At 37.3% G+C, this 18,306-nt stretch overlaps 4 protein-coding genes across 4 annotated transcripts in view; 2 read left to right on the forward strand and 2 right to left on the reverse strand.

The window, feature by feature from the left end:
- LOC133519258 (uncharacterized) overlaps positions 1-205 on the reverse strand; it is a 40,751-nt gene extending 40,546 nt beyond the window's left edge. Inside the window, exon 1 of the mRNA XM_061853255.1 lies at positions 1-205. The gene's annotated coding sequence lies outside the window, so the exon portion shown is untranslated.
- Positions 206-305: 100 nt separating this feature from the next.
- Positions 306-3,217, forward strand: LOC133519264 (small G protein signaling modulator 3 homolog). Its single transcript, XM_061853270.1, has one exon. The coding sequence runs from the start codon at positions 555-557 to the stop codon at positions 2,940-2,942; it is 2,388 nt and encodes a 795-aa protein (XP_061709254.1). The 5' UTR covers positions 306-554; the 3' UTR covers positions 2,943-3,217.
- Positions 3,218-4,187: 970 nt separating this feature from the next.
- On the forward strand, positions 4,188-7,062 carry LOC133519279 (large ribosomal subunit protein P1). The gene is made up of 3 exons (XM_061853295.1): positions 4,188-4,375; positions 4,607-4,859; positions 6,956-7,062. The coding sequence occupies exons 1-3, from the start codon at positions 4,304-4,306 to the stop codon at positions 6,967-6,969; spliced, it is 339 nt and encodes a 112-aa protein (XP_061709279.1). The 5' UTR covers positions 4,188-4,303; the 3' UTR covers positions 6,970-7,062.
- Positions 7,063-16,145: 9,083 nt separating this feature from the next.
- On the reverse strand, positions 16,146-17,467 carry LOC133519269 (small ribosomal subunit protein uS14m). Its single transcript, XM_061853282.1, has 3 exons — positions 17,220-17,467; positions 16,742-16,965; positions 16,146-16,342 (listed from the first exon to the last, which is right to left on the reverse strand). The coding sequence occupies exons 1-3, from the start codon at positions 17,283-17,285 to the stop codon at positions 16,240-16,242; spliced, it is 393 nt and encodes a 130-aa protein (XP_061709266.1). The 5' UTR covers positions 17,286-17,467; the 3' UTR covers positions 16,146-16,239.
- Positions 17,468-18,306: the final 839 nt, after the last annotated feature.

Genomic DNA, 18,306 nt, shown 5'->3' on the forward strand with positions numbered 1-18,306 from the left:
CTAATAAACGTGAAACTGCATTTGAAACTTGTATAAACGAGATTAAGAATATTAAGATTAGTGGCTATCAGAGTCACACCATTTGACGCATCTAAACAAAGAATTGGTGCGCCATTTTTCGTTTCTGACACTAGTAGTACTTATGTTGCCAGTCCTATATTCAAGTTCAAGTAGACATGACCCAGCATAATATACATGAATCTAGTCAAACGATAATACGTGACGTAAAAATCGATTTTTAGTTCTCGTCTCAAAGCCTCGAGTCACCCTTGTTTAACTACTTGAACGTCTTGAACTGTGTGCGAGTGCGAAACAAATGTGGGTTGGCTGAGCTGATGACCTTTATTTACATTGACGTAGATGAAGAGAAAGTTAACAACATTTGAAGTCGAGCAATGGTTTTTACAGCGTATTGCACGTAGTGATTATATGCTCTTTGGCGTGTTGTACACCTGAAAAGGCAAAGTCTTAGTGGAACGGAATTTGTAATTGTACTTTCGACCTGCATTGTAACCTGATTCTTATATGCAATAAAAAACTTTGAACTTTAAAGTATGGATCTAGCTAAATCTCTGTTCACTTCGCGTGACCATGATGGCTACGTCGGGCGTGAAGACCACGAAAGAAAAATTAGTTCGGCCCTAGCAGATGACGATCCAGAAGATGTAATCAATGCAATCCATGACTTAAATATCGGTGAAGAGTTGTTTCCTATACCAGGAGGAGCTTTTTCTGCTCTTACACTCAGCATGGTTCCTCAAGATATAATGGTTAAGCTAGCCCAACCGGAGTCAGAAGGCCACGGACATGGCCTACCAAACTACAGATTTGATGAATTTGGCTTCTGTATTGACGAGGAAGAAGAAATGGAACAAAATTCCAACAAAGTGCAGCCTAACACATTGGCTGAAGATGATCAACATCATCTGCAGTGGGAGTTCTACAGTAAAGAAATTAGTTTCGCAGAAGGTGGCAAACTTGAAAAGACAGATAAATTACAAAGGATGGTCAAAAACGGAGTCCCTCACTCTCTCCGACCTCAGGTTTGGATGAATTTATGTGGGGCTAATAAAAAAAGATCTTCAACTGAAATTACTTACCATGAAATTGTAAGAGCATCAAGTGATGATGGATTAGTTACAAGTAAACAAATTGAAAAAGATTTGGTTCAAATCCTTCCTAATAATGTTTGTTTTTCCCACCCAACAAGTACCGGAGTGCCCAGATTACGCAGGATCCTCAGAGCCCTGGCTTGGCTTTATCCTGACATTGGGTATTGTCAGGGTACGGGTATGATTGCTGCTTCACTTCTACTACTAATGGAAGAAGAGGATGCTTTTTGGATCATGTGCACCACGGTGGAAGACCTCTTGCCAGCATCATATTATTCTTCAACATTGATTGGCATACAGGCAGATCAAAAAGTGTTAAGAAGTCTTATTTCAACATACTTGCCAGGAATTGACCAAGTTTTGAATGCCCATGACATAGAACTTTCATTAATTACTATGCATTGGTTTTTAACATTATATGCTAATGTTGTCCATATGAAAATCTTATTAAGGATTTGGGATTTGTTTTTCCTTGATGGCTCAATTATACTCTTCAAAGTCACTTTGGCCATGTTAAAAATAAAAGAAAATAGATTCACTGAAATATCAAACTCTGCACAGATCTTTAATGCCCTATCAGACATACCAGGTGAAATTGATGATGTAGAAATGCTTATAAAAACAATTGATGAGGTATGTGGTGACACATTGAGTCCCGCATTGATAGAGACTCATCGTAGAAGACACTTGGCATATCTGATGGCTGACCAGGGAGCATTAGTGGGCAATCCCAGTGCAGTTCCTAACCTACCTAAGCAACAGCTGCATAGGCGGCAAATTAAAAAAAGCAAATCTGTTATACAAACTATTTTGTTTGGAGATGACAGTAATAATGAGGATGCAGTTTCTAAAAATGTGAAGCAAACTGAAATATTAGTTGACCTTCGTGAAGCCATCTTACAAGTTGCTCGCCATTTTTTAGCCTTAGAACCACAACTAGCATCTGAAATACAGCTGACAGCGGATTATACCATGCAAAGTCATGCAGCAGACCGAGAAAGATATGTAAATGTGTCTAGGAGTAAAAGGCGAAGAGCTAAGGCGCTCTTAGATTTCGAAAGAAGAGATGGGGATGAGTTAGGATTCAGAAAAAATGATGTTATCGAAGTCATCAGCTCAAGAGACGAGCATTGTTGGATTGGTGAATTAAATGGGCTGCGTGGTTGGTTCCCGGCAAGGTTTGTGAAGCTGCTGGATGAAAAAGGGGTCAAATACAGTAGGGCAGGAGATGATTCTGTCACAGAAAAGGCAGCTCACTTGGTACGAGGAGTTCTGGCTCCTGCTTTTAAAAGAGTTCTTTTACATGGCATTAAGAGACCAAGTTTTCTAGATGGTCCCTGCCATCCCTGGTTATTTATTGAGGAAGCCTCATCTCGAGAGGTAGAAAAGGATTTTAATTCTGTTTACAGTAGGCTGGTTTTGTGTAAAACATATCGGCTAGATGAAGATGGCAAAGTATTGACTCCAGAAGAATTACTATATAGATGTGTTCAGGCCATCAATTTATCACATGATAATGCACATGCTCAGATGGATGTTAAATTACGTACATTGATTTGTATGGGCTTAAATGAAGAAGCCTTGCATTTATGGCTTGAAGTTCTGTGCTCATGTGTTGATATAGTTCAGAAGTGGTATCATCCTTGGTCATTCATTAACTCGCCTGGTTGGGTACAGATAAAGTGTGAACTTCGAATATTATCACAATTTGGGTTTAACTTGAATCCAGACTGGGAGTTGCCGCTAAAAAAAGACACCCAAAATCAGCCATTAAAAGAAGGTGTCCGAGATATGTTAGTAAAACATCACTTGTTTTCATGGGATCTCTAATTACGCGAATGACTATTATACTTGTATATTTATGAAAAGGTACCTAAGCAAATGTTATATGTATCAATTATCAGCTTTTTACATTACATGTGTCTTTTAAGTAATAATTAAATAATTTCTACTGGTCTTAGTAGTAAAGTATATTAAGTAAGATAATTTTAATTTATTTATATATTTTCTGTATACAGTCTATGTCTATACTATGGTTAAATTTAATTGTTATCATGTAAAAGTTTTAAAAGCAAATTACATGAATACATTATTATACGCTCTGATTCGTTTGTTTTAATAAGAAATGAAGGGGGACAACCATAATAAACATTAAAGGAAAAGAGGCAAATAGAAAACTTGTGTAATTTTTATTATATTATAGTTCATAATACGCTGCCCAATCGTCCATGTAGTAGTGCAGGGGGCCTACCGCGAAAACCGAAATTCGCCAATTGCGGGGATTTTTCTCTTTTACTCTCACTAAGCAACGTCTTAAATCCCGCAATTGACGAACTTCGATTTTCGCGGTAGGCCCTAGGCCCCCAGGTGCCGCCGCAAAAATAAATGTCAATTTTCGACGCTAGCATCATATAAATTATACTACTCTTTGGCTAGCATTTGCTTGCAACAGTTCAACCTAATATAAAGTCCCCTCCAGACTATGCGCGTGAATCGCGGAGCGAACATACCGCGACGTTGACGTAGACTCCACATCCACACTCGCACTACTTAAAGCCCCCTCCAGGCTATGCGCGTGAATCGCGGCGCGAACATCCATCGCTAGACACAACCTCTGAGCCGCTCAAGTACCAATTACATCCACACTTTATCAGGCCTGATATAAGGCCCGACGTCGGGCCCGAGCAAAGGTATATTTCCGTTTCACTAAATATCAGCAATTAGCGCTTTAACTATCGATTATAATCGGCGTTTGCGTCCACGCCTGCTTTAATCAGATTGACACAAAAATATCCCCGTGTCGTTCTTGCTAGACGGTCCGGGCCAGTCCGGGCGTGTTTGTGTGGTTGGAGCAGGGCGGCTACCGGGAAAATCGTAATTCGTCAATTGCGGGCATTTTTCTCTGTCACTCTAATTACGTCTTAGTGAGAGTAAAAGAGAAAAATCCCCGCAATTTGCGAATTTCGGTTTTTGCGGTAGGCCCCCTGGTTGGAGCTAAAGAGTAATGTAAGTCGGTTGGAGCATAGGGTGGGAGTAACATTATCCTGGCAACATTGTAGTGAACGTCATTGTCAGTGGTATAGTGCCGCATACAGTCTTCCTTCTTTTTCTCTTTGTATCGAGAAGTCAAACGTGCTTGTTCTCTCCGAGCTAAGGCCATTAGGCGACTTGCACAAAATAATTAAATAAAAATGGCATCAAAGGCTGAATTAGCTTGTGTTTACTCCGCTCTCATCTTGGTTGATGATGATGTCGCTGTCACCGTAAGTTGCACAATACATATTCTTATTTAAAAAGTCACGGTGTGTTAGGTTATGTGCGTATTATTTATCCATTTTAATCTCATAATCTGCGGCGAATTTTATTTTATTTTTGTTTGAAACAGTTGCTTAGCGTGTTAAATATTAGCAAAATAGTAATATTTCTTGGTTTTGTGTCTTATATTCCCATGTGCGAATCATTAAACAGTGGTAACTAATGTGCTTTATTTACAGGGCGAGAAGATCTCTACGATTCTGAAGGCCGCCGGCGTGGATGTGGAGCCGTACTGGCCGGGCCTGTTCGCTAAGGCCTTGGAAGGCGTTAACGTGCGCGAGCTGATCACCAACATCGGCTCCGGCGTCGGGGCCGCCCCTGCCGCCGGCGCGCCCGCTACCGCCGCTGCCGGCGCCGCGGCGCCCGTCGAGGCCGCCAAGGAGGAGAAGAAAGAGGAGGAGCCTGAAGAATCCGACGACGATATGGGCTTTGGTAAGTTTATTATGCAAATAAGTGGCATTGGCGGTATTATTTACTTGTGACATCCTATAATGTCCTAATGTATGATTCGGTCTAGTAACCACATTGTTACTTTGATATGTTAAGGGTGTTTTATATCTTAAACACCATATTCTCTTTGCACAGATGTAATGATATATACACCGTGTTTTTATTGAATTTCGTTAACTTCGGGGTATCGGTTAGTACGTTTAAAGAAACTAAATGGCATAGTTAATTTTCAAAAAACAATTTTTTTTTGTTTTTTTTTTACTATTTTTATTTTTATAAAAAGTGACTAAATGTTGCATATAGCGTTGTTGTAATACGGACATTACATTTAACTCAACCAAACAATTGAAAACTGTTACATATCAACGTCATTTCGAACGTCGATCGTCCGAGATAGTACTTACGTTTAGTAGCAAATGTATGAACTCGCACTAAACACTAATCAATAAGTAAACAGGCCCTAAGGCAAGTGTACACGCTCGTAAGGGCCTTATAAGATAAAAATTAATGATTGATTATCTCCGAAATGGAGTTAATTAGAATATCGGTGTCTTTGAGAAAGTTACTTAATTTAAGCTCAGGAATGCACCCTCGAAATTAACGCAAATCAAAAAAAACACGGTGTATATAGGCTATATTGGCAGGTCAGAATAAAATTACAATTAGGAATTTTATCCTGATCTGCCAAGGGAAGTGACTCCGGCGCGCCTCTCTCTATGCTATATATCTGCATACATCTAGCAATTCGTATAATTCGAGGATGAAGAATTCATTTCTGAGATTAAATTTTCACTCAACCATACAAGAAATTCAAGTAAATAAAAAAAACCCCTCTATAAAATTAAAACTATGAGGATTTGCTTTAAAAAAAAAAAAACCTGTGAATAGCCCAGTTATCCTACTATATAGAAATCCTAATAATAAAATTGTATTTAAAAAAATGTTTTGTGTTGCACAGTGGACCGTGCTGAAGTAGGTACCTACACACATTTAGTTTAGATGCGTGTTCACTTCAAAACTTTATTCTCTACCTACTGGATAGTTTCATGACAGATGAATTTTTTATTTAGTTATTGTGACAACAATACAAGTGTTTATTTTTTTAAGTATGTTACCTAATATGGAAAAGGCACTTCTATTAGAATTTGATAAAATTAACCATCTATTAAATTAAGAACATATGTGAAAAATTCATTTCCCTACTATGTAAAATAGCGTGGCATTGAGTAGATGATTAAGAAGTACTAATTTTTGCAAATAAGTGCATTTTTATAACTAAGTACATAATTAATATTATATTAGTACATAGCAAGCTCAGTTACAGTAAAATTATCCTAAAGAGAATGCAGATTTTGATTTTGTGATGTGAATGACTTCATTTTCCATCTGAAATATTGTCACTCATGCCAAGTCTAAACACACCATTGTTTAAGAACCTGTGATTTCTATGTGCTTTCACCACCTTAGTCTGCTGCAAATGTCAAATGGCATGTGGCATGGCATTCATAGTTTAAGTATGGCATAATTCGTTTCTCTTCATCGCAAATCCACTTTGTGATGGTTAAGCACTCATTATTGTCCTAATAGTGATTTTATACTATCAAATGAAAATAAATCACATGTAGTATATATTGGATATAACTTCATTCGTTTTTCTTTATAACATTCTAGATAGATTAGAATGTACAGGATAACTTCTGCACCACTTCATGACACATCAAGACATTTTTAATTATAAAAAAACGTTGTTTTTATTATAAACCGATTTAGCCATCTATCACTGACTATCATATGGATCGAACTGAAGTTGACAATCGAGTAGTTTGTAACCCCCGCCCACCTTAGGGTAGTTTACGTTGGGTTATATTATAATTGAGCGTTTTATTTCCGTCCACTGATACGAATACGAAATAACCAGAAACGATATTTCCGAAATTACCAGAATATGCCTTATTAAGTTAATTGGTAATGATTTAATGAAATCTTGAAAAGTGTCACTTCTGTTGTCTTTTTTTTAACATAATTCAGATAAAGACATGTACTATGTTTATTGTTAACATTGTTTTATTTTGTTTCAGGTCTCTTCGACTAAGAAGCTTCACAGTGAAGTTTTTTATTCCATCAAGAGCTTTACTAAGCTTGTATAGTTGTAAGGCAAAATGATAACTTAAAAACTTAAAACAAACTTGGTTTTTCTTTATTTCCTATTTTTAAAGGAATCACTTTCTATGTGAACATTATGTGATACACTTCTGGCATATAATGTTTAACCCTTTGAACGCTAAGAACCCCTAAAGGCGTCGTTACTAGTCATGCCCACAGCGCCAAAGACAACTATAGGCGTCATGATGTACGCTGTCAAAGTAACCTCATACATATACGGGGCGAGGCCTGTAACACGAGCAATAAATTTAACTGTAGGCTTGTACTCTTCAAACTGACCAACATTTGTTCAGCGATTTTAGAAAATGATGAATTCTCTGAGTTTCTGTTTTTTATACTAATTAAATATTACCTTCAATGTACGCTGTCATTAGTGTAAGTGACGTTGATTGTCACGCTCTTGTAGAAGTCCATTGATTTAAAGCTCAGTAAATGGGGTTTATCATACAAACCACTGCATCCAGTTAATATTTCTTTTATTACATCGATACTCCGTATTAACTAAGATCAAATCGTACATAATATCGGTCGACGGCATTCCGCCAAAATCTGACTGTTCTCTATATAAAACTAAAATGACCATAAACACAACAACCAAAAAGTATAAAGCCCGGTGCATACTACACGTTATTATCAGTATAAGGCCACATACAGGATATTAACTATTGTGATGCTTACAGCTTCGGCCATCCTTTTTTTTTAAAGTGAGCCCTCTCACTAAAAGTAATTATAAACATTAATAACAACAGCAACATATCATAACACCTTTATCGATATCAAAGATAAACATTCACAACAACAGTATTTGTAAACTTCTACACAGTACACTTCTTATGCACAGTATGGGCTCACATGAATCAATCATAGCCAATAATAACCTTTAGCCTTATTGAGAAATAAATCTTAACGCTTAACATGCTTGAATCTGAGATCATGTAAACAGTCATTGAATACAACCAACACCTGGTAGCATTAACAGCCTTCTTTAGATAGTCTTTCAATATATGAACTAACTTACAATCATGGTCTGCTCTAGGCAGTCTGCCAAAGTATAAACCAACCTCAACGATCACAGTCTGCCCTCAAGGCCTGATCTAAACAATTTGGCAAAGTATAATACATGATCGTAAACAATCACAGTCTGCACTCAAGGCCTGCTCTAAATAGTTTGGCAAAGTATACTACATGATCATAAACAATCACAGTCTGCACTAAAGGCCTGCTCTAAACAGTTTGGCAAAGTATAATATATGATCATAAACAATCACAGTCTGCACTCAAGGCCTGCTCTAAACAGTTGGGCAAAGTATAATACATGATCATAAACAATCACAGTCTGCACTCAAGGCCTACTCTAAACAGTTGGACAAAGTATAATACATGATCATAAACAATCACAGTTTGCACTCAAGGCCTGCTCTAAACAGTCTGGCAAAGTATAAATACATGATCATAAACAATCACAGTCTGCCTCAAGGCCTGCTCTAAACAGTTTGAAAAAGTATATAACATGATCAGAAGCAATCACAGTCTGCCCTTAAGGCCTGCTCTAAACAGTTTGGCAAAATATAATACATAACCACAAACAATCACAGTCTGCCCTCAAAGCCTGCTCTAAACAGTTTGGCAAAGTATAAATCAACATCAAAAATCACAGTCTGCCCTCAAGGCCTGCTCTAGGAATTTTAACAAAATATAACACATCATAAACAATCACAGTCTGCCTTCAAGGCCTGCTCTAGACATCATTCCAAAGTATAAATTGTTATAGCCTGCTCTAGACTTGACTGGTCTAGACAGTCTGCCATCACGGCCTGCTCTAAAAGACAAGCTGCTATCAAAGCCTGTTCTAGACAGTCTGCCAAAACTCACACCTAATCATTTTAATGATTTAATTTGTTAGGGCCTGCTCTAGACTAGATTAGTCTAGACAGTCTGCCACAACGGCCTGCTCTAGAAGACAGGCTGCTATCATAGCCTGTTCTAGACAGTCTGCCAAACCTCACACCTAATCATTGTAATGATTTAATTTGTTATGGCCTGCTCTAGACTAGATTCGTCTAGACAGTCTGCCATCACGGCCTGCTCTAGAAGACAGGCTGCTATCATAGCCTGTTCTAGACAGTCTGCCTTCAAGGCCTACTCTGGGCAGTTTGTCAAAGTATAAACGAATATAATGAATCAGGCAACAAGGCCAACTTCTTCAATTTCTACATTTATTCAGCAAATAGGCCACAAGGGCACTTTTACACGTCAACATGGAATTTGCATACAATTTAAATAAAACACATCAACAATTATAAAATACAACTAACCGCAAATATCAATTCAAACAAATTACAAGTATCTCATATTACAAGTACCTTAACAGCATATATACCTACTTATGGCCTCTAGACAGTCTGCCATCAGGGCCTGCTCTAGATAGTCAGCCAAAGTATAAACTAACATAATAAACAGTCATGGCCTGCTCTAGACAGTCTGCCATTACGGCCAGTACTAGACAGTCTGCCAAACTGACCAACCCAACCAACCCAACACTCAGAGACTCTCGCTGGTCAGATGCAGATTGCTATATCCTGGACACGGCGTGTATAGTACGCCGGTTTCTCACTCAGCGGCCCTGGCCATCGGCAGCTTGGACCCTGCCCCACTGCTGACAGCACCATGTAATAGCTTAACCTTCTTTGCTTTAGTCAGCTCTTGCTGTGAGACCCTCGCTTATCATCAACTTCATTCGACCAGCCAGGTTACCAGCGTTGAAACATAAAACAAATAAAAATGTTATAATTATTGGCAGTAGCAAAGATCGTTTTAGTCACAGTCATCATTAACAATGAACATTTTATAAGCCATAATTATCGACACAGTCGATCATTATCAACATCATCAGTCGTTACTATAATATACCTAATCATCATCTATATTCTATATCGTCATCAAAGTCGATCATCATCATTCAGTCATTATCATCTTCAACATCATCAATCGTTACTATAATATACCTAATCATCATCTATATTCTATATCGTCATCAAAATCGATCATCATCGTTCAGTCAAGCATTATCGCCGACATTGTCATCGAAATCACCCAGCTCCGTTATCATCATCGATTTGGTCAGTTATTGACCGTTATAGACATCGAGGCAAACACCGTTGCTGACACCGTCACTGTAGACGACATGTTCAGTCATATACATCATCATCGTTATCGGAACTCTGTTGCCTAAGATTTTCCTTAGGTACCTGATTTACTCATAGGTGCTGAAATCGTAATCAGATGTCACAACATTAATTAAATAAAATGACATAAATATTCAATCAATTCATCAACACTGAAAATAATTACATTTAAAACGTGTTTTTTTTTGTTCGTTGTTACATCCGGTTATTGCCTATACTAGTGATGACAACACACTTCATGGCGAAAATGCAATCACTAATTTTGTGTTTATTAAACACGGTTGTTTTGCCTAAATATTTTTAATATCACCCACTTATTTCTTGTCATCACTGTACCTTCTGTCACAAAATCATGTGTGTCTTAATCAAGCTAAATTTTTATGATACAAAAATTTATGAATTACTTTATAAGGCTTCATTAAATTAAAATGTTATCTACTTTTAACTTCATTCATATAACTCACTCTGGTGTGTATATCCTTTGTTTAGGTCAATCACACAGTTCTTCACAAAACCATACTAAAATGTCTTAGTAAATAATTGGTGTTACCTGTTGTATTCATCAATTTTACATTTTAAGTCAATTTTCAATGACAATCCTGTAAGTCTTGTCTTTTCAAAGGAACACTGATTTTGTTAGCATATTAATTTTATATAAATTGATTTTCTCAAACTTTACAATGTTTTTATATAACTAAGTAAACTGCTTTTACCTTTGTAAGACACTTTCTGGTCGTGTCCATTACTTACACCTTTACCTACTTTTTAGTAACCTGAAATTTAATGATTGAATACCACTAACTGTTAAGTTTATTAACATGAACCTGTCATACAATAATTATTTCAGATTCACCCTTAAAGCAAATGAAACTATAAGTCACTAATAAATTGTATTTCATAGCAACAATTCATGATTTCATTCGTGATTTGTTATTGGATTGTACAGCTGCATTATTTAAATTTTCATACCTAGTAAATTTAAGAAAAATAATACAACATTCATTGACTTATAAATTTCTTCATAAAGATGGGACTTACGGGCACCCAGTATGGTGCCAGCACAGCGGTGTTAGTGAATGCGACCCAAGCGTGCACTCCAAAGTAACTATGCGACTGATGCAAACTCATCAACCATCAATGTGCATTGTAGCAATCAAACTAGGCACACCAAATGAGAATGTTTGGTTATATGAATGGGCATATCTTTACTTTTGAAATCTTTGACAACACTAATATTTTCAACAATATGACCATGTGTGTTGACAGCACAGAAAAGTAATCTGTTCACTCAATCCTGTTAAACTAATGCTTTTATAGGCAGAATTTGCACTATGCTATTTGCACTTACTAAAATGCATAAAAAACACACAAACATAGATAAATACTGCTTCTCAACTATGTAAAGGTATTAAGTATTATATATAGTATTAATAGAGCTACAAGAATTCTAAATAAAAAGACTTGCATGATGTGAAATGTCAAAATCCAAAACGGGCCCGAGACATCAACATCATATTCCCTGAATGATAATAATTTATGCTTTGAAATTGTAATTTATATTTTGGCACCGTAGAGGAACATGACAGCAGTAAATTGGTGCAAGTCTGTTTTACAATATAAAATGGTACTTAATATCATTAATGATATTAATTTAACTTCCTTGGTTTGTATGTGAGGTGTGAGGGTTAATACCTTCGCTGCAGCATTAAGTGTAACTCGTAATTAACCATACTTTGTATGGGGTCTTTCAACCACCTACCGCAGTGAAGATGTCAAGTCTGGAATAATATCCCTATAGTCCAATATGCAAAATTTCCATACATCAAATGATATCTAAAATTTCCAAAAATTCAGCACATTTATTTTCATCTTTAAATTGTATAAGTACCTATGTAAATATTTCTCATATACAAAATTACATTATTGTGATGCTACATTTAAAACAATATTATGAAAAAGACATGAAACTATCAGTATCATTTCATATTTAAAAATCATATAGTGTGTGTGATTCCATTCATTCAGTTTTGTTTCTATTTGCCTCTCTTTAAATTTCCAGATAAATAATTTTCAATATACTTAGCAATGATAGGCAAGTAAATGCTTATACCTATATCATTCAATATCTTCAATTAACTTTTTCCTTTGAATTTTTCCATATGAGTACCTAAAACCTAAATAACTTTTATAAATAAATAATTTGTTTGTTATCAAATCATAAACGAATTCATTTGTGTATTTTATCCAAAATGATTTAAATGATTTTTATTAAGATTCTATCGAGACCAAAGTAGATAGAAGTATATTTTAATGAGTGTGCTGCTTGCTAAAGGCCTCCTTTAGCTCTTTTTCTTTAAAACTATCATGGGCCACTGTCCTACAATTCTAGCCCGCTGACAGATAAAGTTCTTCCTCTCATCTTAGTTATACCATCATTCCATCATAGCAAAAACCTCTAGGATACCAATCCAATACCTTTTTTTTGTTATCTCTTAACATATATAAGTATTATATACTCATGCATAATTAAAAAAACCTTTCATTGCCTTTAGTCCATCCAAAAATAGTAATAGTCAACATTCAACTTACAGAATGTCATGTTAATAACTAGATTCACTGAGCACTTGCACTGCACAATGCCATCCTTACCGCGTTGCCTTCCTTCATAACCATGTCACAGGCTCTTAAGTATGGCTCTTGTCTCACCAGAAAGTTGATGGTTGATTGCTTGCGCTTGCATTTTCGAGATCTACTCTCATTGTATTCCGTCTCATCTCACAAAACCGAAAACAAACAATGACAAGAACACGGGTTAATAAATAGGTCAATACCATAGCAAATGTATGTAACTATGTACAGTACATTGAAAATTTAAAACAAAACTTTTGATTTATGCAAACGAAACGAACTGTCAATCGTTCTCTTTAGCGAGCAAAACAAACAAGCTAATGAAATCTTGTATCATTTATATACTATCAACTCAACTGTTTCGACTATGAAACAAACATTTAAAAGACCAAGCAACTTACATTTTTATGCACCTCTATACAAGTGAAAATAAATTAAGTGCATCCAATATCTATGTGGGCATTTGAATTCATAATCCCGCTTTCTGAGATGTAGAAGTCCATTGATTTAAAGCTCAGTAAATGGGGTTTATCATACAAACCACTGCATCCAGTTAATATTTCTTTTATTACATCGATACTCCGTATTAACTAAGATCAAATCGTACATAATATCGGTCGACGGCATTCCGCCAAAATCTGACTGTTCTCTATATAAAACTAAAATGACCATAAACACAACAACCAAAAAGTATAAAGCCCGGTGCATACTACACGTTATTATCAGTATAAGGCCACATACAGGATATTAACTATTGTGATGCTTACACTCTAGACATAACAAAATTCGCATTACATTGCGTCTTAGAATAAACTTTAAAGTGTTCTTAAAATCAAAATAAAAGTTATTTTAAAAAGTTGCTGAACAAATGTTAGTCAGTTTGAGGAGTAAAGCCTACAGTACATTTTTTGCTCCTGTTACAGGCCACACCCGGTATATTATTATAATCTTTGCTTCTCACTATCTAGTAAGGTTTACATTAGTTCGCTTGCACCCGGGTGCTTGGCGTTTCATTGATGTTTTTGTTTATGACAAAGCAATGCCGGATTTAGAGGTCTGGAGGCCTCGGGCAATAAAGGAGTGGAGGCCCCCTGGCCCCAATTTTTTTCCAAAAAAATTTCGCAATCCCTATAAGAATGAGTATGGTTTCACTCGATTCAGCGCAAAAAATTACACGATAATGACACCTCAATCGCCTAATTTGTAAAATGTGACTATTTTAAAATGAACCCCCATGCACATTGCCCCCCGAAATGGGGGTCGGACCCCTAAATTTTGGTAGGACTCTGCAGATCCTAATTTCTAGTGCCAAGCAGAGATGGGCAAAATTTAATCGCGAGCGACGATTATAATAATAAATAATAAAATATCTTTATTTCGAAGATCAGGCTTCATAGTTAAAACTAAACAAACAAACTTAAAACTAAAGGTTAGTGTTATCGGCACATTTAACATTGCTTAATAATTCTCACTCAATCAATGTGGGCTAGTTGCTACCCCTTTAATTTGCCCAATCCAATGAGCGAGGATTGGGCTATCATATTTGTTAGCAATAGCATTCAGAATACTGTTGGGACTGCTTCTAACTCGACCTAGCAGAGATACTATCTTCTTGCGCATGATTGCCGGAAAACAGTCTGTTCTAGCTTCGCAAAACATGCCAGATGCACTACATCTACTAGGTAAGCCCAACAGCATTCTGAATGCATTGTTGTACTGCACTTTTAGTGCATTAAAGGCTCGCTTCGTATAGTTAACCCACAGGCCGCTCGAGTAAAAGGATTGGCAATATGCTCTAAAGAGCGTTACCTTGACATTACTGGAGCATCGAGCAAACCTGCGGGCCAACATATTTCCCCGAACCGCCAATGCCCTGCGTTCTCGTTCAATATCCTGGTCATCCTTGAGATCATTGGTGATAATATGACCAAGATATTTAAACTTGTCCACATATGCCAGAGTCATGCCATTAAGTATAACAGGTTGTGTGTGGCAAAGCTTGATTTTTCTTGCCTTAAAAACCATGACTTCACTTTTCTTAGTGTTGTATTCGAATCCATGCGATTTGGCAAACGTCTCGCAAATATACAGCAACCTAGCAAGCGCGCCGACAGCCGGCGCCAGCAGCAGCATATCATCTGCGTAACTGATGTTATTGGCAGACACGCCATCAATGTAACATCCCGCATGGATACTGCTGAGGCCCGCTATCAGCTCATTTACATACAGGTTGAATAATTTGGGAGACGTTATTCCACCTTGCCTTACCCCACACTCCAGTCTGTATTCCCCCGACAGAGTATCGGCCCACCTCACCTGATTAAGTTGATTGGCATACCAATATTTTAGCAACCCAACACACTCACTCGGCATGCCCGTTTTCCCCAATTTCTGCCATAGTAAACTATAATCAACGCGATCAAAGGCTTTTGATAGATCGAGGAAACAGGCATACACGGGCGTGTTTCTCGCGGTGTAGTACCCGACAGTATGCTTCAGACTTAATATAGCACTTTCCGTAGACAACCCAGCCCGAAACCCGAACTGAGCGTCGTGGATACTAAGGTGCTTTTCTAAAAGCGAGTCTAGCATACTATCGAGTACCTTAGCTGCGATCGTGGCGAGCGAGATAGGTCGATAATTGGTTTTGTCCGAAAGGTCACCCGTCCTGTTCTTCACAATCGGAACTAAGGATTAAGAGCCCGGTATCGATTTGAAAACTCGCGAAGATACGACTTTTACACAGTTACCGAACGCCGGTCCCTAATGCAGGTGCGCACGAAATAACTTGTGCATGTTATACAATTGTATGTACATGGTGGCGTTGTGGTGAAAATTTCCAGTTCGCTTTATACACTACTAACCATTGTCGTATCCGAACTCTTATCTCCTGTAAGGTCGGTTCTGCTTGCAATGTGGTCTATGTATGTGTGATTTTTTTTAGCTGAATTCACTTCCACCCCGCTATTTCGCGTGTATTCGCGTGTAGTTCTCATAAAAAATATTGTTCTCAATTTTTTTTTTTACAATTTTAAATTTTGGCGCCCCCCTACCATTTGGCGCCTAGAGCGGCCGCTCCACTCACTCTACCCTAGATCCGGCCCTGGATATGTGTAAGCAAATGACATAGCGATCTACAACAAACAGTGGATGTAGGAAAAGAACAGGCCTCTCCTATCCACATCACCATTTGCCTCGCCACTCGCATGCATAATATATGTAACTTCAGGGTAAGAGATAATATCTAAATCTATGGACTGTAGGATATGACTATTTAATGAAAAAATGGAAATATGAGAACAGAGTTAGAAATAACTGATTAATTATATTTCGAATAACAAAAATTTCTACCACTATGAATAAGAAGAGAACAATCTATGTATAATTTAGCCCCACATGGCTCGCTGTACTCCAGAAAGCTTGTTGTAGTCTGCAAGGTGTCTCCATACAATACGACTCATGCGCCATTCCTTCACGATTCCACGTGGTCTGAAAACATTAATAAAAATTAAAGATAATGGTTATAAAAATTCAAATCATTTCAATAAACATTTTTTTTTTTTGGTTTATTCAGAAAAATGTAGTTTAAAATCTTAGTAGTCTAAAGAAGTTAATCTCTAAAAAAAATATTTTATCACAGTATAATATGAGTATTAGTGCTGAGCATCAAAAATAAATATGAATTAATACCCTAATAACCCTTGGAGTGGTAGGCCGTCAACTCTCAGCCGATATGTCATTTGAATTTCAAATTTGATTTATTGAAATAAAATCAAAATTCCAATAACTCAAAATCGACATATGCCACTTGAAGAGATAATATGTGCACACAATACAATACAATACAATGTGCACATAAATGAAAGTAGATAAAAACATCTATGTTACCTAGATGTAATAACACATCTGTTGTTAATCCTTAAAGGAGTGGAGTTGAGCTCAAACTTGTTGATTTCTTTGTCTGCCATCTCCCTTATCTCCACAGGCAGCACATCGTTCTTCCTCAGAGCGTTGATTCTGGTCCTCTCGAGGTAGTGTTCAGCGTTAAGGCGACGCCGCTTTACATCTCTTATCATAAGCCAATTTGCCCATTTGTTCCTGACTTGTTGATACTGTATAAAAAACATAATGTCTGATGATCTATCTGTTGCAATTAACCAATGCCGGATTTAGAGGTCTGGAGGCCTCGGGCAATAAAGGAGTGCAGGCCCCCTGGCCCCAAATTTTTTCCAAATAAAATGGTAAATTTTCCGTATTCTCTATTGTGGAGGCCCGGGGCAGTAGCCCCGGTTGCCCTCCCCTAAATCCGGCCCTGCAATTAACTGCTAGATATTAAATTATTCAAATATACATTAATAATACTTACATTACATCCAGCGATTGCTTGTGATTTCCAGACAAAATTTGCAAGACTAGAAATGTTTAAATTCATATTTTTTGAACAAAATACGACGAAAGGTTTAATTAATTCCTTGTAAACTGTTTATTGTAAAATGTATCGATAACCTCTATAACCTAACCAAATTTGCCTGTCAAATTGGTCCTTGATCATACTATGGAAGGTAGAGGATGCTCTTTGGGTAGAGGCAATAACTCTACCTTCCATAGATCATTCCTTGGGGCCTGTATGTCTATGCTTGGGGCGCATTTACATTCGCGTTCGTTGAACGTAGTGATTATAGTTGGTCAAACCAATTTGTCAGTAAATAAGAACAAAAAAAACTATACTCATCCTTTTCTTTTGGATGCTAGTACTAGTGTAAGACAAAGATAGTATGACTCCCTCTGTCTATGTTTGAAATGAGATAGCCCTTTGACAAACTATATATGCTCTTTGGTTCGTTGGCAAGCCGAGCCGCAATGCGCCAAATTAAAGATACGATTTGACATTCCTGACAAGATACCCAAACCAACCTACGTAATTTGGTCGGATTATTTGTTGCAAAGAGAATTTGAAATAGAGACGTATTATCAACAAAAATGTAGTTACTTAAATTTACTGCCATCTTTCACACATTCAAAACTTTTAGAACGCCATTTGACTTTCTTTCACTGATATTCTAAGTATTCAATTTGTTAAATATCAAAAAGTGGCGCCATCTTACCGGGCACTACCTAAAGGTTATGCCGCCATCGCTCGATGCGATGCTGCTATACTTTGGCCTGGGGGCCTACCGCGAAAATCGAAATTCGCAAATTGCGGGGATCTTTCTCTTTTACTCTCACTAAGACGTAATTAGAGTGACAGAGAAAAATGCCCCCAATTGACGAACTTCGATTTTCGCGGTTATAGCCCAGGCCTGCCGGCCTAGCCAAGGTGACAATCGCTATTGCTTCGACAACGAAACGGTTTATGTCTCTCTATCACTCTTCCATATTAGTGTCACAGTGACAGTTGCGTTTCGATCGCAACGGAGCGTAAGCGATTTGCATGTTGGCTACGCGGCCTGATC

This window comes from Cydia pomonella, chromosome 1 (genome assembly GCF_033807575.1).
Source record: "Cydia pomonella isolate Wapato2018A chromosome 1, ilCydPomo1, whole genome shotgun sequence".
In the NCBI taxonomy this organism is placed as follows: Eukaryota; Metazoa; Arthropoda; class Insecta; order Lepidoptera; family Tortricidae; genus Cydia; species Cydia pomonella.

Bases quoted from the DNA above. Each gene is read 5' to 3' on its own strand.
- LOC133519264 (XM_061853270.1), top strand. From the start codon at position 555: ATGGATCTAGCTAAATCTCTGTTCACTTCGCGTGACCATGATGGCTAC.
- LOC133519279 (XM_061853295.1), top strand. From the start codon at position 4,304: ATGGCATCAAAGGCTGAATTAGCTTGTGTTTACTCCGCTCTCATCTTG. The intron at 4,376-4,606 runs GTAAGTTGCACA...CTTTATTTACAG, and splicing joins ATGATGATGTCGCTGTCACC to GGCGAGAAGATCTCTACGAT.
- LOC133519269 (XM_061853282.1), bottom strand. From the start codon at position 17,285: ATGAATTTAAACATTTCTAGTCTTGCAAATTTTGTCTGGAAATCACAA. The intron at 16,966-17,219 runs GTAAGTATTATT...TTTTTTATACAG, and splicing joins AAGCAATCGCTGGATGTAAT to TATCAACAAGTCAGGAACAA. The intron at 16,343-16,741 runs GTAACATAGATG...TAATGTTTTCAG, and splicing joins AGATGTGTTATTACATCTAG to ACCACGTGGAATCGTGAAGG.